Consider the following 23,839-nt stretch of genomic DNA (forward strand, 5'->3'; position numbering starts at 1 on the left):
CTAGTAATGCCATCGTAGCGGCTGTGGCTCTGCTGCCCATAGATGTACTGTATGAATGTGTGTGTGAATGGGTAAATGGCAAAACATGGTTGTGTTACAAAGGTAACGTTATGCTATATGCAACCCAGTGTTGAATGTGATAATTAGTGTTGTTAAATTACTGTTACAAAATAATACCGTTATCACATTTATGTGGAGCTGATCGTGGACTACAGGAAGAGACAAGGAGTAGAACACGCCCCCCTCTCCATCAACGGGACTACGGTGGAGCGAGTCAGCAGCTTCAGGTTCCTCGGGGTCCACATCAGTAATGACCTGACCTGGACCCATCACACAGACTCCATCAGGAAGACGGCCAGACAGCGGCTCTTCTTCCTCCGCAGGCTGCGGAGGCTCAACATGGATGCCAGGATTCTCTGCAATTTCTACAGGTGCACCATAGAGAGCATCCTGACTGGCTGCATCACCGCCTGGTACGGCAGCTGCACCGCCCTGAACCGTAAGGCTCTACAGAGGGTGGTGAAGTCTGCTCAGCACATCACCAGGACGGAGCTACCATCCATGGAGGACCTCTACACCCAGCGGTGTAGGAAGAAGGCCGACCGGATCATCAAAGACCCCTATCACCCCAGCCATAAACTGTTCTGCCTGCTGCCGTCTGGCCGACGGTACCACAGCATCCGGGCTCAGAGACAGTTTCATCCCCCAGGCCATAAGACTTTTAAACTCCTCCAATCTGCAATAACTCCACTAAACCAGCACCTTAGCATATTTGCACTATTGCACATAATTGCACTATTGTTTTTTCTTTAGGTGTATATATATATATGATATTCTATTTTATATATTTTATTCTATATTTTTTGCTGTAATATTCTGAGCATTGCGATAAGAGAGCCTGTGACCCAAGCATTTCATTGCCAGCGATTGCTTAATGTAATTGTTGTGCATTTGACAATAAACTCTTGAATCTTGAATCTTGAATCTTCAGGCGTCTCAACGTACTATTCCTTTAATAGCCAGCAAATCAGCAGATGGACATTTAAATATGATAACATTACCTCTAACTGTTATTGTTTCATGTTTATTATCCCAATCAAACAAAGAAAGTAGTTTACAGTTCAATTTATGTGTGTGTGTGTGTGTGTGTGTGTGTGTGTAAAGTAGTTTACAGTTCAATTTATGTGTGTGAATCTTTTAAGGTTGCTTCCATGCTCTTTCTGATGACTGCCATCAAAACATCTTTTTTTTAGAATAAGTAACAGTGGCATCCTCTCCACCCACCCAATGCAAACCAAGTGAGTATTAGTATTTTATAGGTATTAAATGTAAAACAGTACAGTAGATTGTTTTTCGTAATTAATCCGACAGAATATTATTTTTGAATAATAATTGTGTTGGTTTTTCTTTATAGGCTACAGTATGATACTTTTCTCACTATTACCACGTTTTTTTCCATCCGACCGAGGTCTGAATCATTGGTGACAGCTCTGTCCATCTTGGGGGCCCAGAGAGCTTTGGAGACCATGGGAAACAACCTTGGTGTGGCTGCTATCTCCACCCACTCGGCTGGGGCGGTCTCAGTTGGTATGGGCTATTCCCCTCCTTCAATCATTCCCTACAAGGAAGAGCAGTGCTGGATGTCCTCCTCATACACTGCCGTGGGAATGGAGGAAATCTCAAGTGTCAATCTTGTTACAGCACTAGAGTTTTTTAAGTAAGATCAACTTGTCAGATTTTACAGTGTTGCCTATGTTGTGTGAGGTAGAAGTTGAGAAAAATTCAATCTCCTTCAAGGGGCAGTGCATCAAAATGAGAGAGATTGATTGCTGTGGTGGGAATTTACCTTGTTCTCTATGATCAGACATTATTCTCTTTTAGGGACACAAACCAGAGAACACGAGCCTGGAGAGAGGAGACAGACGCAGCTGGTGAACCTGGTGTGTTCACGTTAGCATGTCTCATCATGGATGTCAGTTTAATTGCCATCATAAGCCACAGATGACACCATCACACTAGCACTTCACACTGCTATCACTCACCCATAAAACCCCAATACCCATGTCAGGATGCTTTCAATCCAACTGGTCCGCAGAGTGCAGACACTTGGACTCAATAACCTCTGCCTGTGGATCAGGGACATTCTCACCAACAGATCCCCAACATGCCAATTTTGGCAATTGCCCCACCTTTACAATCGTCCTCAACAATGGTGCCCCCAAAGGTTGTGACACCTTAAGGTTCTCACGCCTGTATCAAATTTGCAGATGACACAACCATAATTAGTCCGATGTTATTCAAACCAAGTTTTTACCTACTTAATTGTATATGTTATCACTTTGAGTCAATTCAAAATGAAAATATAAATTACACTTCTTCATGTTAACATTATTCTGTTTAACTCTTTTTAATTATGATATAATTCTAAATGTATTAATGTATCATTTGTTCCACTTTGTGCAGCTATATATAGTTGAATCTACTGAGCTTGTGCTTCTCCAATAACTGTTAATGGATTGCTATTGGCAATCAGGGTTTAAACTCAAATAGATTTTATTTGATAACTATGTAAAGTAAGATAATGTATATTGTGATTTGGCACGATATAAATAAAACTAAAGTGAATTGAATCGAAGTTTAATACATTTTTCCGACAGGCAGTTCAAAAACAGCAATGTGAAACAACACCACACTATCCCGGCCCAGATTTAAAATCATTAGGACAAGCCAGGACTCACTTCTCTCCCTGAACAAGAAGAGTGGGATATATAAGGAAAAGCAAGAAAGAGCCAAGCAGGTGTTTAAGCTGTTCAGTTGTTAAGATGTGTTGAAATAGTCAGAAAGTTGGTTGAGATGGAAAATTGGTTAACGAAAAGGAGAATAACGAAACCTAATGTACTCTATTAATTTTTTGGGGGTAAATTGGGTATTTATTTTTTTACTTGGCATGAGAAAACAGTTTTTGTGAAAACAATGTGAAAACTGACAACTATTGTTAAAATAGCTCTGGATTACACTTTGATAGTCAGTTGATGACAACACACAGACATGGATACATCTAATATTTATATATATAATAAACTGAATTGTAATGCTAGTTGGACATTATGATGTTCCTGTTACAAGGTAATGAACAGGTGCAGATGATCGCAAGAGCGGGAAAAACAGGACGAAGGCAGGAAATCAAGCTGGAGACACACAATGAGCACAATATCAAAAGTATACTTAAGTATTGTTTTGTCTTTTTTACACCACTCCCCAACAAGGTGTTACTATAGGTTTCTAGGGTAGACCTTTAATATCACAAGTAAATGTTAGTTGAATGTCTTGGAGTGAATTTAACAGATTCTTCATTTGTTATTGGAGAAGTACCTGAAGCAGATGAATCTATACGAGTCACCGTAACTTATGTTATGACTTAACTTACTGATCTAATAGCCAGTACCACATATTGGAAATATTTCTTCTTGGATCTCTCAACAAAAAATCCTTGGCTCAACATTGACATCTTGCTTAGGCAATTAATTGCACACACACACACACACACACACACACACACACACACACACACACACACACACACACACACACACACACACATACACACACACACACACACACACACACACACACACACAGTACATCCAACACTAATAGCTCAGACCCCCCACAAATAGCAGGTCAAGGTTGAATGCACCAATCTTTCTCTCCCTCCAAGTGTGTTCACCCCTGTGTGCATCAGTGTTTGTGTGTGTTCCCTAATTGGAATGCAATGCTTTGACTCATGCAATCACAGACGTCTGTGGAATTTGAGCTGATATGAAAATAATTGCCTCTCTTTGGCCTGGTCAGACGTTGTAACGAGTGGTGTGTTTCCACAGTCAGAAATGTAACACAATATCCCCCAGTGTTTACACTCAAACTGCTATAACCTGCTCACTGGATGTTTTGAAGTCCGCCTGCCTCAATGTGCTTCATTTTACAGCTCCAAGTTCTCATTTAGTCTGTTTTTAATATTCTATCATGGGAAAAAATGTACACAAGTGTGAGTGTGTGTTAGGGGTGGTACTGTGTGTGCTCTGTGTTTGTGGCTTATGTGTTTGGCTAACATGGAGACATATAAATCCCTGATTAGCTCTTTAACATAAACTTGCCTGACTGACTCGTCAACACAGGAATACCAGACAGAGTGGTGGAGGGGATTTGTGTGTGTGTGTGTGTGTGTGTGTGTGTGTGTGTGTGTGTGTGTGTGTGTGTGTGTGTCCTGTGCTCAGCCAAAAGTGGGTAATTGTCATTCACTACTACTATTTAACCATGCGTACATGACCGGCTGTGTCGTTATTGTAAATACTTGTGTAGGTGGATTCTAAGGATGTGCACAGCTGATGCACCAAACAGGCACAGTGCACACAAGACAGCCATCTTGCGTACGTGTAGTTAACAGCAAGTACTGTATATCTCTGGCCTGAGAAAATTAAACATTTTTAAAAGCCATTTTCAAGAAGTTGTTTTAGGCTGTAGCACACTTAACAGTCAGCTGGGTCCTTTCGGTCAAAACTACAGAGAATTGTATGTATTTGCTCATAGTGAATTGAATTGAATGAATGACTGAAATATGTGACAGAACTCTGAAAGGCATAAAGTATCAAAACGTAAAGGATATAAAACTGCAATATCATAGTAATGCTGGTCCTGTCCTTTTGCAGTATTTTAAAGTAAAACGTACTTTTCCTTTAAAGCTCATAAACAGATTAAACTTGTCACCCATTGGGAGAAATGTGGATGTGACACAACAACAACAGGAACAAAATCAGGAATTCAAGGAATTCCCTGACATATTGAGCTGTCACAGTGGAGATGCAGAACATTTATTGTTTGTGTGAGTAAGTGTGTGTTTGCACGTATATGGAATGGAGTTTACAGTGTTTTGTCGTTTGTGACACAATGAGTGACATTGGAACCATTAAAATATATAGTCACTGACAAACAACACCTCTGTGTGAGAGTGTGTGAGACAATGCCAGAAAAAACACCTGCTGCATTTACTACCAGCAAACACATCCTGTTGGCTCTCAGAGTCACAAGTTCAATTCCCTGTGTACTGTCAGAACACATATAGGCTCAGGCTAACTTTTACACAAGAGCACATGTTGTTCTGCTCATTCTACAGAGGTACATGTCCACTTGTTCTTTAGTTGTTATGATTAAGGTGTAGGTTCTTCCTCAAATTATTACCTTTAAGGTAAAGAGCTTGCAATTTCCAATTCAATTAGATTTTATTTGTACTGACCCTACAGTGCTGAAGAGGAACATGAGTGTTGTTCTTTTTTTTCTTCTATCACTAAAGAACAATAGAAGGTTCTGGCATTTGGAAGGGCTTTCGTCTTTGTTTAGTTATTAGACTGTCTTTCCAGGCTAATTGAAAATCATCTAGATTGGTGAACCGCCACCTTCTTTGTAACTTCTGCGATGTCTGTTTATGTGTTTGAGGATTATACTATGGAGCTCTATCTCCACTGATTTACTACCTCTTTTTTAGAGAGGCAGCAGTGTCAATGGTTCTTTGCATTGAGGCTGCTGTACTATTAACAAAGTCAGCAACTAGTGTGGGACTTAAGTTGTGATTACTTCCCTGTATTATATTGACAGACGGCAGAATCAGTGTACTAATATTGTACAACTTTTCATATTTAGGCCACATTTCAGAACAAGAACAAGAATGTGATTGAAATAGTGAGTAGGGTTATTTACATATGAATAAGAAACCAATTGATTATATTAATAAAAAACCTATGGAGTCAGGGAAAATAAATGCTGAACTAAGGCTGCATTAGCAACAACTACATTAATGTTGAAATCACCTACTATAATGACTTTAGAAACTGACTCACACAAAAAGTGTGAGAATTCAGATGAAATTCAAAATTTCGATTGTCTTCTTGAATGCAACATTTCATTCTATCAGTAATGTTCATACGTATGGAATATACTGTACATCAACTGGTAAACACAGCTCCTTCTTCTTCATAATTTTTCACTAATAAGTTTTGCTGAGTTAGAAAAGTGTTTTCATTCAATGAGGCAGTTTGACCTTATTATTTTGCATAGCATTAAGAAGGTAAGAGACGTTTGAGTTCTCTGGGCTCTGTATGTGTGTGTGTGTGTGTGTGTGTGTGTGTGTGTGTGTGTGTGTGTGTGTGTGTGTGTGTGTGTGTATTTTGTTAATGTTATTCTAGCTTTTAGCAGCAGCTGCATTCACTCCAGGAAAAGAGAAGTTTTTGGAGGCGAACTATGACCTCCAACATTTGCATTCCATCTGATGCAATGTAAGAAAACATCACTATTAGTTGCATTCACTTATTTTACCACATTAATTTATTTTGCACGTCTTGTGTGGAAAGTTAACGAACCTTGGGTAAAACAGGAGGGATGAACTGGGAGAGGTATCCATGACAACACAGTGTTTGAAATATAAATTAGTATGTGTAAGTTCCTTGGACTCTTGAGTCACCAGGATAAAAGAGCTTTATTGTCTTTTATGCATCATTTGGAATCGATCTGCTATGGTGTCTGTTACCTGTCCTGTGAGAAGCCAGACTCATGCAGCCTTATCATAGTAAACATCATGAACCAAAGTGTCGGTATGTGTTCCACTTCCCCTCCACTTGGATTCAGAAGCCTGTGCAGTTGTAGCACTCTGGTGAGCTAACAATGGCACATCCCAGCTCCTTTCATGCATGCAAATATAAATGCTGCTGGGGTTCTTGTAATTATTTTCAGTGCGTAGAACTGGTGACTAAGGCCATTTATGTCATTAGTCTTCAAAAGCATCACTGATTGTCACAAAGCAGTGGTGCTTTGAGGTTCTTGAGAGGTGCTATTTGAAGTGTGAGCGTGGCTCGGAGCATTGGTAAAACGGTGGCAGGGAGCCAGCGCCAGTTGATTTGCTCAGTAACAATACGGCCATTCAGGGGTCAACGTCAGCTGATTTCATGTAATATTTATTGGACCCTGCTGCTGGGTGAAAAGCTGGAGAACCTGTATTTCAAAAGTGCTTCCACATGAGACATTTTTGTGTTCTTCACTCAAGACAGGAAAATGGATTTGGAGGTGCTAAAATGAAATAGAAAGAGGAATTAATATAATTAGAAATTTCATTTCATTTTTAATGGACACTTTACAACAGAGGCTTGCAATGATATTCAGCTAGCGGAAGGTCATGAAAGGACATTTCGATTTTGGAAATTGAGACAATTTAACGGCGGTTTACCACAGTGGAACTGTTCTAAAGTAGAAACCATAAGAAAACAAATCCTTTGAAGACATTTTGGGGATAATGACATTTGCTAAACCACACAAAAGCCCACTCATTCTGAAATCCATCGGTCTATGGTGATGATTTACCTCCTACGACAGCCTCCAGCCCTGCACAGTCCCCACCTGCCTAGGGGAATGATTTATGATTGTCTGTGCTGAAAATAGTTTCACCATTAGTAGCTTACATTTAAAGGAACCCTAATCAAGTATTCTGGGAAATCATGTAAAATGTTGTAATGATGATCATTTCAATAGCCTATAATATCATTAAACACCAAAATGATTTAAAACATCACATAATATTGTTTCAGATTATAAATTTGTATTTCATGAAAACATTCAGAACTTTTTACTATTCAACTAGCAGCCTGTGGGCCAGATAAGGCCCGTTGTAAGCCCTCAAGAATGTGTATGTGTATGATATAATAAATTATATAATTAATACTAAGTTATAATAACTGCTCCCTTTCGACCTGATCCTCTTTTTCTCTTCCTGGGTCAGGGCTGCATAAATGCACGCACACAAACACACACAAACAAACACACGCACACACAGACAAAATGCTGTCACGCAACTTTACAGCTTTACTGCTTGTTCGTTTTTGTTTGTGGTTTTTTTGCAGCAAAAAGCAAAAGGCTGATTGAGAAGATTATCAAAACACTATTTTCTGTCAGAGTGAGTTAGTTTGTCATGAATCTGGTTGAACTCTTATAAATGTATTGATTGTCTGACAAAAACCAGTCCCCACCTCTCTCCCTCTCGAACACAGTAGTACCTGCACACTGTGTCATAGCAGCAGAGGGACAAGGAGAGATAACTGATAATGACTCATTGTTTTTTTTCTACCTATTTTAGTTGTCATATCAGATTCTCCAAAACACATTTTATAAAGTAAATATATATATTAGAATGTACCAAAAGCATCAGATTTGGGGCTAGGGATAAGGCATGGCCCCAGACCCCCCTAGCAGCCTTTTCTCACTTTTTTCGTTAGTCCATATCCTTGGGGATAAAAAACCTTGTATCATGGCTCGTGGAATGTAACCTTTTGCATATTTGTCTAAAGCCTTGTTCTCACAGCTTTCCTAATTATTTATACGGACTGGCTGCTGTCAGGAATTGATTATAATAATAATAATAATAATAATAATAATAATAATAATAATAATAATAATAATAATAATAATAATAATAATCAGTTTAGTCCATGTAGTAAGAGTATTTAGTAGCTATCAGTTGACAGATATTCAGTGTGGCCCATGAACCCCCAGTGATTTTCCTGACTGATTTAACAGGGGTTTGCTGTCACCTACTGGTCATATTTGACAAAGAGAAAGTTGCTCTTCATCCTGCGATCCTCATTCAGTTTCATCATATAAGACATGTAATATATTTAATATTTGGAACATTTTGCTGAGGTGTTAATAAGTGTGTGCAAAGGTGCAGCATAGGTAACAAATCCTACTTCACAAAACACTGCATGATGCTAAAAACTAAGTGAAGGACTGCCATCATTGTACCATCAGATAATAGTATTTTTTACTGACCTGTGACAACTTTAATAATTAGATGCTAAAGTCATACCTAATAAAGGCAGATTTAAAAAAAATACATACAAATATTAAACCAAATTGATAACTCTCAGCTACCTCTGTGATATAGAAGTCATGCCCAATAAGCATAAAATACTATATAGGTAGATATTAAACAGTGAGTAAAAATATTGAATCAAGTTCTGCAAGCTCCATAATAGTCAATTAGGTTTGAGATCCTGCCTCTCTCTCTCTCTCTCTCTCTCTCTCTCTCTCGCTCTGTCTCTCTCTCTCTCTCTCTTTCTGACGAATGTGATTTATCTTAGTGGTTTATGCGTGGTTATTTACTGTACATGTACCTGTTTCTTATTTTTTGCCTGCCCTGTTTTGTCCCTCTGATTTTGTACTGTTGGTTGGCTATGGGATAACCTGGTTTTGATTTGGACTGTCTACTGGACTTTGACATTTGGCTTAGTAACTCTACCAGCTTCTGCCTTGTGTTTACATAGTGCTGTTCTAGTCTTGATGACCATGCATAGTACTTAACTCTACAACTCACATTTACCCCCTCACCTACACATTCATACCGCGCTTCTCTATGCTCGCACAGTTTTTCTATCACACACCATTCAGACACTGACTGCACAGCTGTCAGAAGCAATTTAGGGTTCAGTGTCCAAGGACATTTTGGCGGGAAAACTGGTAGAATGAACCACCAACTTCCTGGTAAGGTCCATTTCTAGGACCCTATTGTTTTCTTGACACCACCAACAAACCACGACCAAATTGGTCAACCAAGGGCTGAAATTCCAAGACAAGATCGATGACAATGAAAGTATGTCAATTCAGTTTTATTAGTTTAATGTTAAATCAACAATTATGGTCTCTTGATTTGCACAGCAAAGATAGGGGGAGCTAACCACCCTAACCAGCTCAGCAAGTTTGAGTTGACCATCTTTCTGAAAAGTTGATCCCTTTATCCTTTATTTATTAAGCAGGAAGAGTCCCTATGTCAAGCTCACCAATCCCACCAGAACCCTGTTAAAAAAAAGTTGTAATTTAATCATTGTAAAACAGAGAGAGAGGTTTTTTTTGACCAAACAAGAATTGATGATGGTTGAAACAGTGAAACAATGAGCCAGGATGGTTTGGGTGGGTTTTATTTAGCTTCTGTCAACTTTGTATTCAGTTGTGATTAAATAACTGCTTCTTTGAATAGAGTTCGGTTTGTTTGATTGAAAAAGGAAAGAAAAAAAGATCCACTCTTTAACAAAAAGGTAAATCACGGATCCTTTCCATGATGCTATCAAAATGTTGGTTGAGACATTTGTCATTTTTAAGTCAGTTATTACGTATAGGCCTTTTCTGCAGGCCTACACTTGACTTTTCTTGGCTTTTTAAAAATTATTAATATTTTTATTTCTTCCTGTTAAGCACTTTGTAACATTTAAGTTAAAAGTGTTGTATAAATACAGTTCATTATCATTGTATTATTATACCACTTGTTTGATACTGTCATGTACAGTATAACCTATATAAAGTAATTTTATGAACACAATTTAAGATTAATCCAGGCCAGAACGATTTCAAATGTCTTTTAGTCCAGTTCTAGGCTTAGGCTTCATATCTGTGAAATTATCCAAGAGGGGAGATCCTGGAGAGGTCCCAGTGGTACCATGTAGCACTGCTGCTGGGACCTCGGTTCTAGATCGATTTTACTGAGGGGGGCCAGGCTGGGGCCAGTTGTTTTGTCAGAGGGGGCACAACAATAATTTTCAATTAAAATACAGCTAAAAACGGCCTGTTTTACAGTAAAAACTTTAATAAATTGCAACATAAAGCCCTCTGTTATCCTCCTTCGGGAACAGCGTTAATTTCCTGACCAGGTTAGCCGTTCAGTATAAGTTGCCATGGTGAATTAAGGTCCCGATAAGAAGTGAACGAGCTTCGTAGGACCGGAAACCCCCGAATTTGACCTGAAGTTACCCAGATAAGCGCAAGCCCGTCTTCGTCACGTAACAAGGATGTGTGAAAACAGAGTTGGGCGTTTTTGACTTCACATCTCTCGCAAAATGTGCTCTCGATTGCGCCACAGCCTTGCGCAAACCCGGAAAAACACTACCCACGTGTTGTGAACATGTGGCTGTGCAAGGAAGAGAAGGTCCAGAAACAGTTTTGACTTCAAAATAAAATACAGCACCGTGCCAGTGTACATTTTTAAGGTTATATCAAGATACTTAAATTGTATATTTTGCTTCTTGTTTGACAATTATTTCATGCATACTCATTTACAATGTGATATGAATTGAAATCCGTTCACATTACGTTTGACTGTAGTCATTATGATCGACCAGCCCTTTATTTTGAAGGTTGACAACGGAAGAGGTCTGTTGAACAAGTTCCTGAGTTCCAGTGGTTGTTTGCTGTTCTTCGTAAATAACTAACACAGGTAATTTGATCAACCCACTGCTCATTGTACTTACACACTGTCTGTGGAGTTTGTTGGATTTAAATACTCCTGGTTTATCCAGACTGGAGGCTGTCGAGGATATGCCTCACATTAGATATAACGCTGTTAGCCTTGGTTAGCTCCTCAGCTAAGCAGCCGAGTGATGCTAGCCTACATATCAATGAATAGTTTTCCAGAGTTTACCGTGAGATTAGACTCTGAAAATAAGCAGATACAGACATTTTCACACTTGTGCTTGAAGTAACTTGTTTCAGTCTAATACCGATACTAGTGAAACTACACCAGGACATATGCTTACACATACAGCAGAAACACTCATGTGAAGTCCTGTTGGGTCTTTGGTTGTATCTCTGGGCCTTCACTAGTACAGAACAGGATTAGGTTCACTTTAAAGAGAATCCAGAAACCGCTTTCTTTTCCAAAAAACTGTTTGCGAGACACTAACATTCTGCAAAGATACACTATACACTACACTTTAGTTATGTTTCAACTCTGGCTTTCTCACCCATTATTCTAAGAAATCTCCATTAAAGTGTTCAGGTAAACAGCTACTTAACTCATATGCTGTGACAAAACTAAGTATCTACTGTTTTAAGGGATTTATTTCAGATGGATGAAAAACCAGTTAACGTCTGTCCTGGTGGACAGATGTTACCTGATCCTGGTGGACAGATGGTAACTGGTCCTGGTGGACAGATGTTACCTGATCCTGGTGGACAGATGGTAACTGGTCCTGGTGGACAGATGTTACCTGATCCTGGTGGACAGATGGTAACTGGTCCTGGTGGACAGATGTTACCTGATCCTGGTGGACAGATGGTAACTGGTCCTGGTGGACAGATGTTACCTGATCCTGGTGGACAGATGGTAACTGGTCCTGGTGGACAGATGTTACCTGATCCTGGTGGACAGATGGTAACTGGTCCCGGTGAACAGATGGTACCTGGTCCCGGTGAACAGATGGTACCTGGTCCCGGTGAACAGATGGTACCTGGTCCCGGTGAACAGATGGTACCTGGTCCCGGTGAACAGATGGTACCTGGTCCTGGTGAACAGATGGTACCACCACACCAGGAGCAGGAAGAGATGGAGGTTACTGTGACAACACAACTAGAGAATCTGATTGTGACTGCTGACCCCGCAGACCTGTCATCAAATACACCACCACTTCCAGAGGAAAAAACTGACTCCACAGCAGCAGCTGCACTTTCTGTAAACAGTGTGTGTAAGACAGAGGACAGTGATGAAGATGATGATGACTCAGATGATTCAGACAGGTATTTACATACACACACGACAATGGCATCGGCAATTTTATTTATAAATCACATTTCATTTGAAGAAACTCAATGTGCTACATATATAGCATACATCAAATGCACCACACATCCATGAACCAATTAGACATACAACATAGCAGTCAAAACCCACCCAGTCAAATGACACAATTACACAGCAGCTGATCAGGAAACATGAATCACAGATGGGCAGACAGAAAATCAGGCAAAGGCCTGAGAGAGCAGAAATGTTTTAAGTTTGCTTCTGAAGGTGGACCTCAGGTTAGCAGGCAGCTTGTTCCAAAAGCACTGCCTGCTGACCTGAGAGGCCTGACCGGGTTGTATCCAGTGACACACATACACAACATTATGATGAATGGCTTCTTATTGCAACTTTCAACCTTAATGTGCTAGGTACCATAATTTTTAAGTTTTCCAGAAAACCTCCATAACACAACTTACTCTGATGCTCTCCTTCTCCTTTACTCAGCGACAGCTCTACCTCCTCATCGTCCTCTTCCTCCTCTTCCTCCTCTTCTTCTCCTTCTGCCCCTGTACTTGAGGATGACGATGAGGGTTTCAGCCAACCACCTCCCATTAAAACCAGAGACGAAGTCTTGCTCGAGGTTAGTCTGAGATCACAACTGTCAGTTGGCTTCTTTATTGTTTAAATTTTTGAGTCTCATGAAATAGTATTACTTAATAGGGTTGTAACGGTACACAAAAATCATGCATCGGTACATACCTCGGTTTTGAGGTCATGGTTCGGTACGTTTTCGGGACAGTAGAAACAAGGATCATTTTTGTATTTCTTTTTATTAACCCCGGTTAACTGAGAAGACTATGGTTGTGTCTTTCTTACCTAAATACATTTTACAAACGTAAAATAACAAAATAACATTTCTCTCAAATAACTAAATAAATAGTAAAATAGATCAATATTCTTTAAGGTGCAGCATGTAGACAATTAACTGTTCTTAAACTGCAGTGTTATTGTAATTTATAATTATCATTATTATATACATGTTTTTTGTTTTTCTTTCTTCAAAATAATTACCACATAGTAAACATAGTTTGCCGAGGGTTTGATGCTCTGCTGGCACCAACAGTGCCTCGGCTGTGGAGAGCATTCTCACGCTAGGGACACATGTTTTTAAAGGGCTGGTATGATGTGACTTCAATGATGAGGGAGGGTCTTCACACTCCTGTTGGTCTGCGGTCACTATGACCATGAGCCTACAGCACATTCGGTCCTTTGCTTAAGTTGTCCCTCAGAATTTGAGACCAGTACGCACACAAATAAGTTCCGCACGTGAACTCACTGCATTGAATACACGTATTACAGCAGCGGAAACAACCCCAAATTTGTCTCTTTCCCACACCCATGTCAACTGTGTGCATTTGTTATGCCAGGTGATAGAGTTTGTTGCATCCATTGGTTAATTGTTTTTCCTTGTTTAACCTATAGTTAACATCATCGGAGCAAAGGATAAGATTTTGTGTTGTGTGTGTGTAGGAGCTGCCGGCAGTAGAGGAAGTGTGTGTATCATTACCAGAGGATGCAGAACTGCAGCCTGTAGGAACAGTCTCCAGCATTTTACAGCAGCTTGGTAAACACACACACACACACACACACACACACACATATATATACACATACACACAGCTCTTTTTTGAGCTGGGGCATTTAGTCGGTCAGCTCTGTTGTAATCTGCCCTTTCTGTCTCTGCAGTGATCGTCCAGTCTCTGAGAGACACACCTGCTCTAACTGATGACAGCATCATCTTTACGTCTGATAGGATGGCTGTTGGCAAGGTGGGGGGTCCAGCAGTTCCCTGGCTGTGTTTTAGACCACCTCTACTTCTGTCCACTCTCTTTTGCTTTGTGTGTGTGTGTGTGTATAAAGAATGGTTATACATTTTCTATTTTTGTTTGGTTTTAACATGACAGTAATGTTGTGTTGTTTGCGTGTGTGCTCTCAGGTGTTTGAGGTGTTTGGTCCAGTCTCCAGTCCACTGTATGTTCTACGGTTGAACTCAGTGGAGCAGGTAAACAGCAAGGGGCTGAAGGAGGGACTGACTGTTTATTATGCACCAGCCATCAAAGAATACACAGGATACGTCCTTACAAGGCAGCTTACTCTGTAAGTCAACACACATGCATACATACATGGACTGCATAGAGCACTGTAAAGTTAGACCCATGTAATAACAATTGATTAGTTTGTTGGTTAGTTGTCACCTCTTATGTGGTGGTGGCCGGCCTGTTGTATTGAAAATGCTTTTCCTTCAGTTTTAAGGGTTCTGATGCATCTTGGAAGAATGATCAAGAACCACCACAAGAGGTAAGCATGGAGAACTCTAAACATGTCAGGTGGAGCATGTTGAGACACTGTGGAATCAAACAAAGCAATCTGCTGTTAAATGGAGGAAAGTGGCCTCTACTGCATCATTTTGAAGATTTGCGAAGTAGAAATCTCTAAGATGTCTTAACTCAAAGTGGGAATCATAATGCGTGTTTTGTTGTAATGGTTTTGGTCCTGCTTTTGTTAAGGTTTTGCATTGGGACATTAGAGTATGCTGAAGATATACAGTGACTTGAGCAATCCCTTATACATCCAGAGGAGAGTTGTACCAGGTTCGGTCCTGTCTGGAGTGCATAACACAAAGTTTGATCTGACAACCTTTTTAAAACTATGGGCTTGCGCAGATGATCATGATGGTCGCTCTAGTGGACAGTCAGCAGGACGTTGTCCAGTGCAGCTCAATTTTGTCTTCAAAGTTGCTTAGCAACTGTAAACTGCAAAAGTGGATTCAATCAAAAATGTCCTACCGAAGATGAGACCAACTAATCATTTGGTGTCGTCCACCTCATGGTTAACCCTCCACCAGTCCGGTCATTGGTTCAGGTTTTGGGTCCGATAAGGATAAACTCTGTTCCTCAGAACTGGCTGTATCTGCCAAGACATGAAGGAGGACAGTCAGCAAGGACTGCTCAAAATGTACGAAGCAGTGGGTATTCGAGTGGGACATGGCACCAAAGGAGGTCATCACTTTAGAGAGCGTAGAAAAAAATGGAAGGAAATGAAAAAAAACTCCCTAGTGCTTGGACTTTAATTCCTAACATTAATTAAATATCAATTGACCGGATTGAGGGTTGCCACAGTTGTTGGTGTTACCAGTAATACATGCTGTTCAGGCGCACACAGATTACATAACACCATCTATGTCTCTTTTTTTAATTCATAAAAAGCATTGGGTTTTTATGAGTCATCAAATAATTTTTCTTTGTAAAAATGCATAATCAAAATTTATGATGCAGTTCATTGACAAAGAGGACGATTTGGTGTAAAAAAATTTTTTGCGTGTATTTGTGTGCGTGCGTGCGTGTGTGTGTGCGGCAAAGAGCACAATGCAATAGTGAAAATGAAATTTAGTCATAAAAATAAATCTCTTTCTCTGTGTCTGTCTCTCTCCCTCTCCAGGCTTTAGACTTCAGTGATGATGAGAAAGAGAAGGAGTCAAAGAGGAAAGGGAAAAACAGAAAGAGGCGGGATAATAACAATACAGGTACTGACAGATGTACACTGTCTGTATATGTTCTGTTTGTAACCACTGACAAACGCTTTGTCTTACTTTTTCTTTCACCTCTTTTTCACTTCCCAGATAATCCTGTCCAAGGTACCCAGAACACCGTGCAGCAGCAGCAGCACCAGCACCAGCAGCACCAGCAGCACCAGCAGCAGCACCAGCAGCACCAGCAGCAGCAGCCGCGTGACATCAGGGGTTTCCCACCAAGACATGCAGGGCTTTCATTCAGGCACCAGAACCCAAGGAACAAACAGCCACAATTCAGACATACACACCAATCACACAGACACACAGATGTGCCTCCCATGTACCTTCCACCCCCCTGCCCTTACCCTCTTCCACCTCCTCACCACTTCCCCCCTCCCAGCTTCCCTCTCTACCCTCCTCCTCCGCCATCCTTCTTCAATCCATCTTTTTCTTCTCCCCTCTGGCCACCAAACTCTCTCCCCTTCTCTGACCTCCCTCCTCCTCCCCCACCTCCTCCTCCACCTCAGTGATGCTCTCTGTATACACTCTTTGCACACATCAGAAAAATATGTAATGTTTGCAGACTGTCACTGGGACAAATCACCCACATGTATCAATCACTGGCTGCGTGTGAGCAGTGTATATTCGCTCGTTTTTTTTTTTTATTGTACTTTCTAATAATTTTTTACATTTCAGTCATTTCATGTTTCCCACGGCTAAAGACGTGTTCACTATCTAAACTCCTGGGAGAGCAGCAGAGTTTTTGTGTCATATTCTAAGTAAATGTGACATTACACTTTAGAGACAGTTGTCAAATGACAGCTTAGAAACACACACATATATATACTGGAATACTGAAAAGGCTTTTTGAAGTCAACCTTCATTCACATGTTCTCACCACCAACTACAACTCAAGACTCAAAAGGCCCCTTAGTTCATGCAGATATTTTGAGAAAATCATGCTAGTTTTTTCTTCTCTAACTCTGTTTTACTGTGTAAAACAAGTTAAAATATAATGTGGAAAATGCTGAATGTCTCAGTCTGTGGCTTCACAATATAGCTTTATTGAAATAGAGGAAAACTGTGCAAAAAGAGCACGTTGCTAGAGAAATGAACTAGTTCATCTTACACCTGTATTATGGAAACATGAGAAAATAACTGTTAGAAACAAGAGGCAGTCTGCAACTTTAGGTCCATATATGTGAATGCAGCTATTCTTAATGTTCACGCCAGTGTCAAGTCGACTCAACGTTAAAAATGTTTGAATGAACTTACAGCGACATCTCACTCAGTATTTCTATTACGCTTGTATGTACACACTTCATTTGGTTTTCAGTTGTTTTTAAGTATGTTTTTGATTTTCATTTCTAACATACACTTTTTGTTTTAGTTTCTTTGTGATTAAAAAACCAGTTACCCTTGAGTCAAGTGGAACGTTTTTTCTTTAGTCATTTATTTAAGATCTAAACAAAGGATACACCTTCAGTTCCACGAATGGAGGAATGATGGTCTGTGTAGTGCAGTCCAGTTCTTTATATATATTTTGTGTATATATAAACTGTTGAGGAGTCATTTCAGCTTTCTTTTGTGTTGACAGACTTTACACCTTTTCACAAGGTTGGACATGAGCTTTGAAATCACTTGTCACTTGTTTGATGGATTCCTTTTTTTAATTTTTTATTCTTTGTAAATTCAACATTTGGACCATTTGTAGAACCTCATCAAATAAATGTCTCTTGTGTAAAATCTTGTGTACATTTTTTTTATGTAAAACCTAAATCTGGAAGAAGAGAAAACTTTATTTGTTCTGCTGAAACACCCTGTCCCACCTGAGATTAAATGTTGGCCATGATGTGGTTTGAAATGCAAGTTTAATCAAGTCTTTCAGTTGTTTCATAGTGTGAACAATCTGAGATGTAGAAAAGAGGAGCAGGTGAAAGACAGACAGACAGATACATAGATAGCTTGTACACCTGGTTGCGAATTTCTTGGGGGCCTCAGACCCATTGACACTTGAGACCCCCCGAAAGCCTCAACAGCAAAATTTGTGCGGGTCTCTCGAAAAAACTTTTCATTAAAATGTCTTTTAAAAGCGTACTATGTCCAGTATTAGGTAGGCAGGGTTTCTGCTACATTCATTCTGCAGTTGCGACCCGTCTCTGCCTAAGGATTGGGGCATAACATATGCTGTAGGTTAATTGTTTTGCCATAACACTGAAGCACTAGGTGGGGGGGGGCGTCCCGATTGCCACTGGGTATTTCGAACACTTGCACACACATTCTGCTCACACACATGCACACAGATGGAATATCATGCTGCTCAGGGTTTCGGATCTTTGGCCTCATCACTCACATCAATCAACACCTGACGCTGTGTGGCTTGCACAGACCAGCTGACAGGCACACACAGCTACACCACTCTCCATTTACCAACCTGCCCTCAGCTTTTCAAGTCAGGAAGCATCCATCAAGGATCAGTAATGTAGCTATCTGCATGTATTTTGCAGATAGCTATTGATCATAGCTAAAAACACCAATGTGTCCGTATTTATACTGCACTTTTCTAGTGTTGATGACCACTCAGAGCACTTCACAGTTCAGTTTACCATCTACCCAATGCATCACTATTTATATCGTACATCAAACAAACACTCCCAGCACAGCCATCAGGGGGCAGGCAAATTTGGTTTCAGTATCTTGTCACTTAGGCACACGGGACGGGGGAGACGTCCTACAGGTTAATGCATGACCCATTCTACCTCCTGAGCTATAGCCGCCCCAAACCGCCCAGTTATCAAGATGAATGGACACATAACCGTCCTTCAGACTGGCTGCCAATTTGCCCCAGTGACCTCTTAGCTCTTTATGTGCCTGAGTTTGAGAGGAAACTCAAACCAAACAAGTAACCTCCCCCCCAAAAAATACACAGTATTCCTCTTTTCTCTTACAGCACATGTTGTTCTATTTTCTTCCATCATTACAACCTCTGCCCTCTCACTGTCTCCCAACACTTGACCATTCCATCTTTGAATCAGCAGTCTGCTGTAATGGGAGACTGTGACTCGTGACCCACTAATCCCTACCAACTTGTAAAACAGGGCTATCCCTGGATGTTCTTCCAACTCATTGACTGAAACAAAATATTACAAATAGCGAAACATAGTTTTCAGCTATGTTGGAATTCAAATGGAGTACGTATGTGTTTTACAGTAATCAAAAAACAAAACCAGAAAACTCACTTTTAATCTACAGACTGCAACAGGACATACAAGGTTTAAATGTTGTATCTGTGTTCACTCACACTACTCCGCTCCTCCGCTCCCTTCACTGGTTACCAGTGGCTGACCGTGCTGTGAACGGATCGGGTCCAGTCTACATCTGTGAGCTAATAACTCAACAAAATCACGACTGTTTGCTGTCCTGGCTCCTAAATGGTGGAATGAGCTCCCCATTGACATCAGGACAGAAAGTCTATCATCCGCCACAAACTAAAAACACACCTCTTCCGACTATACCTTGAATAAATTTTAAACTAACAATTTAGTAGGACTTAAATGGCACTTACTTATAGCACTTTGTAGTTTTGCTTCTTTGAAGAAATAGTACTTTCTTGATTCTTGTTGTTCTGGGTTTGTACCCTCATGGTTGAATGCACTTATTGTAAGTCGCTTTGGATAAAAGCGTCAGCTAAATGTAATGTAATCTAATACATGTGAAATGTCAGAGAGGGAGGAGGTAAAAAGAGAGGGAGCCAGCTCAGAACACTTCTAACAGTGTCACCTTCACATGAAGCCGTTTTCAGTGCACAAAACGTCAGAGTATAGATTCCTTGTTGTGACTTTGTAGATGGTGGAGGCAGTTTGGACTACCCACCTCTTTAACTCTTCAGTCTCTTCCTCTTCCATTGCTGGATAGTCAAAGGTGATCCGAGTTTAAAGAGTGGTGTGGAGATGCTGCCTACAAACAAGAAGAAGCAAGCTCACAGGACCGGCTCCAACCTCACAAAAGAAGCTCTCCGGTGAGTAAGAGGGTTTGATCTAGCTGATTTTGAAAGATAAAGTCAGTGCAGTAGAATGGTCTTCATGTGTCTTACTGAAGTAGACAGTTGTATCATTTATTCTTGACAAAGGGGATGTAGTTGTGACTTTTAGGATGTTAACACATTTCTACGAAGTTGGAAGTTGGAGGTGATGGAATTAAGAGTGATTTATACCAATTCTTATTCTTACCTTTACATGTAATCCTTTATGCATGTTATGTATTTGACTCATCTAACCAATATAGACCAACTACATTTTTTTAAATGATGAATGATATGTGGAATTCATGATTTAATTCAATGGAACCCTGTTCAGTGCGCAGTTTTTTTTGTAGATTAAATATAAATTCAGGAATATTGTACATCAGAATTTATAATTTGTTTGCTGACCGTTAACTGTCCCCGATGAAACCGATGAAGTTCAACTGGCTACACATGGAGGAGACTTTTAAGACGACTTCAGTCTTATCATTTGGTCATTGGCACAAACAGGATCACCACTATGTAGAGTAAGTCATGGACTTGTAACAGAAACACCTCTCCAGTCTGCATGTGCTGTTTTTCAGGACAGCTTTCTGTATAATGCTTGGATACACATTTAACGAACCTGTGTACCCATATAATGAGCAGTAGAAGAAGATACAGTCCAATGTGATGTCATTAAATCTTCTAACTTCAGGCTCTACTTAAATTCACACGAAAAGACAACAATTTAAACTTTGTACTTCCCTCTCTAAGAACCCAGTTAACAGAGCTTCAGAAGTCTGTGGCAGATATAAAAGAACCAGCTGGAAACTCAGCAGCACTACATAAATCTGATCTTTATAGCAGCAGCATGCTGTGGCTTGTGTAGGCAAGCAGAGCTGCAGAACAATGCAGCATACAACAAAGACAACATAGGAGTGTCTTCAGGACAAGTCTCTGACTGTCAGTGAATTAGCAGAAGCACAGACTTAAACTCAATATAACTTCTGTGGAGAGACCTGAAGAGTTGTTCAGTGGTTGTTCTAGTGTTGTTCTAGTGGTTCAGATGCTTCTCATGCAATCTGATGGGAATTGAGAGGATTTTATAGAAAGAACTGGATAACGTACCCACATCCAAGAAAACAAAGCTTTACCAAGAAGACTTGAAGTTATGTGCCTTATTTTCTACAAATTCTTCAAACTAATTAAAAAAACTGTCACAATTTAATTTGTATGCCTTTTTTTGTAAGTTGTTTTTCTGGGGCATTTTGCCTTTATTGACAGGACAGTAAGTGTGAAAGGGGGAGGGAGAGAATGGGGACGACACACAGCAAAGGGCTGAGTCGGAACTGAAAACCCTCGGCCACTGCAGGAGGACTCCAGCTTCCACATGCAGGGCCCCTGCAAGCTCACCCGCCAGCATATATACATTTCTAAAAACATGTTTGTCATGTTGTGGATCATTGAGTAAAGTTTCGAGGACAGAAATGGTTTCATGAACTACATGACATCGTCATCTCTTCAGAGGTCAGATCCAAACAGCTTTTCTATTGGCAAAATCGCAAAAATCAGAGCACACTTGCATTCAGCGGTCCACCTTGTTGGAAGTTGATTGATGGATATGTATACGTATGTAAAAACAACTCCTTTTGCTTAATAAAAAAAAGACATTCTTTGTGTGTTTTTTCACAGTTTCATTTCCATAGTCTCTGACTGAAGGCTTATTCCAAGAGCCTTTGCTTGTCAGCATGCTTTAAACTTCTCTCTGCCACGCACACACAGACCTCGATCAGTCAGCTTTAGCTTCACCTTGCCAAGACAAATCGTGTTGACCTGTATAGCAAGGGATACTAACACAGGTCCTGCTGGATAGCAGCGCTGACCTGAGCCAACCTGTTACGGTATAATGCCTAGTTCAAAGTCTGTTTTTAAAAGGTCTCAACTCTGTATTATTGTAGCCTCTTACAACGGCTGTGTGGCTCAGGAGGTAAAGTAAGTTGTCCTCTAACCAGAGGGTTAGTGGTGCGATGCAAGGCATTGAAACCAAAATTGCCCCTTACACATGCACATAGCCGTCTGAGTGTAAATGATGCATGAAATGGATTACTAGAAGAATGGGTAAATATGACCTGTAGTTTTTTGGGTTACTTCTCTTTGTTTGTCTGAGTTTATTAGGGGTAATTGCATGTCACCCATTTTTCTATGTCCTTAAAACATGCTTGGAGTTTAGTTAGTTACTTACTTTTTTCTGGTTTCAACGATAAGTGTAACTGACTATTGTCCACATAGTAATTACATTTTACCGTGTTTCCTGAGGGTATTTCCCAATGGGAGCATATATAAGGTAATTATTGGATATATTGGATAATATTGGATTATAAATAAAATGGGCCAGGCACAGAACCCTGAGGAAGTCCCATGATTAACTTTGGTGTGCACAGACTCATTGTTAATTTCTACAAAAAATTGGAATTGATTTGATGAAAAGGATTCAAACCAGTTTAGGGGCCATTCCTTTTAGCTGTTCCAGTTGCTGTGATGGGATGTGCTGATCAATTGTATAAAATGTTGCACTAAGATCAAGGACAGAGACGAATACTTTATCTGAAGCTATAAGAAGGTCATTTGTGACTTTTGCCAAAGCTGCCTGTGCTTTGATGGGCGATAACACCTGACTGAAAGTCGTCATGTGCATTATTGTTCTGGGTTTTTTGAGAAGTCTGATTAGGATTAGCTTTAAGGATTGTGGTTCATAGCCTGATAATAATCATATATTGATGGTATTCAGTACATTGTTTATTAAGGGCAGAATTTCTTGGAGTAGCTTTGTTGGAATGGGATCTAATAGACAAGTTGCTGCTTTAGAAGGTGAGATAATTGAAGTTAGCTGATCTAATTAATAAAAGATCAAAAATATCTGGTTCTTTCTGCCACCAAATCCCCACCCTGCCTCGCCTGAGCATATCTCAGACATGTGGAAAGCACTCTCCTCTGGCTCCCTGTCATGGCACTATCTAGTCTTTCATACTTCCTCCTGCACCAATGGCGTCATTTCTATTCTTAGATGTGGCATTTGTGTCTGTCATCTTTCCTCTTTTTCGACAGGGATACATCAAGATGTAATGTAGGGGCTTGGGGCTTGGTTAAATGAATTCTTAGATAATGAGTAGCTGCACGGCATCTACATTTCATCACATTTTTCTCTGCTCCAGCTCCATGATCCCTACCTCAACAATGCTTTAAAATGGCCCTGTGACTATGACTGAGATGCTGCTGTCAACATGATCTGATTTATTGACGTGTGTGTTTGAGTCATTTGTCAGGTTAGGTCAGGGGCATTCTATGCTAAAGTAAAGTTTACTGACATGACTTCTCACCATTCCCATGCCACCTGGCATTGTTGATCCCCGCTACTGGTTGTTGTCTAAAGTTGAAAGAATCATAGATTGCATAAGAGTGTTGTATTTCTAGTCCATGATAGAGGAGAGCAGTCCCCGCGATCCTTCGGCTACAAATCATAGGCAGCTTTACGACCTGCAACCACTCAGCCTGTCCTGCCTAGATGTTCTTGGATGTCGGTCATGAGACAGCATGTAGAGTGAGAGGGATTTGACAAACACTACCAGAGTGTGTCCCAGTCTCATGTCCCATGCAGTCCTCTGTCAGATACAAGTCAACACAT

General features: G+C 40.3%; 1 protein-coding gene and 1 long non-coding RNA gene across 5 annotated transcripts; one reads left to right on the plus strand and one right to left on the minus strand.

The window, feature by feature from the left end:
- Window positions 1–3,455: 3,455 nt before the first annotated feature.
- LOC117776666 lies at window positions 3,456–23,468 on the minus strand. The gene is made up of 3 exons (XR_004616480.1): window positions 23,353–23,468; window positions 16,568–16,571; window positions 3,456–3,466 (listed from the first exon to the last, which is right to left on the minus strand). It is a non-coding gene; the product is annotated as an uncharacterized LOC117776666 (long non-coding RNA).
- naf1 (nuclear assembly factor 1 homolog (S. cerevisiae)) lies at window positions 11,229–17,466 on the plus strand. 4 transcript variants are annotated; one of them, XM_034605441.1, is made up of 9 exons: window positions 11,229–11,299; window positions 11,918–12,597; window positions 13,088–13,223; window positions 14,114–14,207; window positions 14,330–14,412; window positions 14,580–14,740; window positions 14,890–14,941; window positions 16,082–16,166; window positions 16,263–17,466. In XM_034605441.1, the coding sequence occupies exons 2-9, from the start codon at window positions 11,930–11,932 to the stop codon at window positions 16,682–16,684; spliced, it is 1,701 nt and encodes a 566-aa protein (XP_034461332.1). In that variant the 5' UTR covers window positions 11,229–11,299; window positions 11,918–11,929; the 3' UTR covers window positions 16,685–17,466. The 4 variants fall into 4 exon arrangements, with proteins under 4 accessions (XP_034461332.1, XP_034461425.1, XP_034461445.1 ...); XM_034605534.1 differs by having other exon boundaries at window positions 16,278–17,466; XM_034605554.1 differs by lacking the exon at window positions 11,229–11,299 and having other exon boundaries at window positions 11,918–11,954; window positions 12,003–12,597.
- Window positions 23,469–23,839: the final 371 nt, after the last annotated feature.

The sequence above is a fragment of the Hippoglossus hippoglossus genome, chromosome 1 (genome assembly GCF_009819705.1).
Source record: "Hippoglossus hippoglossus isolate fHipHip1 chromosome 1, fHipHip1.pri, whole genome shotgun sequence".
Taxonomy (NCBI): Eukaryota; Metazoa; Chordata; class Actinopteri; order Pleuronectiformes; family Pleuronectidae; genus Hippoglossus; species Hippoglossus hippoglossus.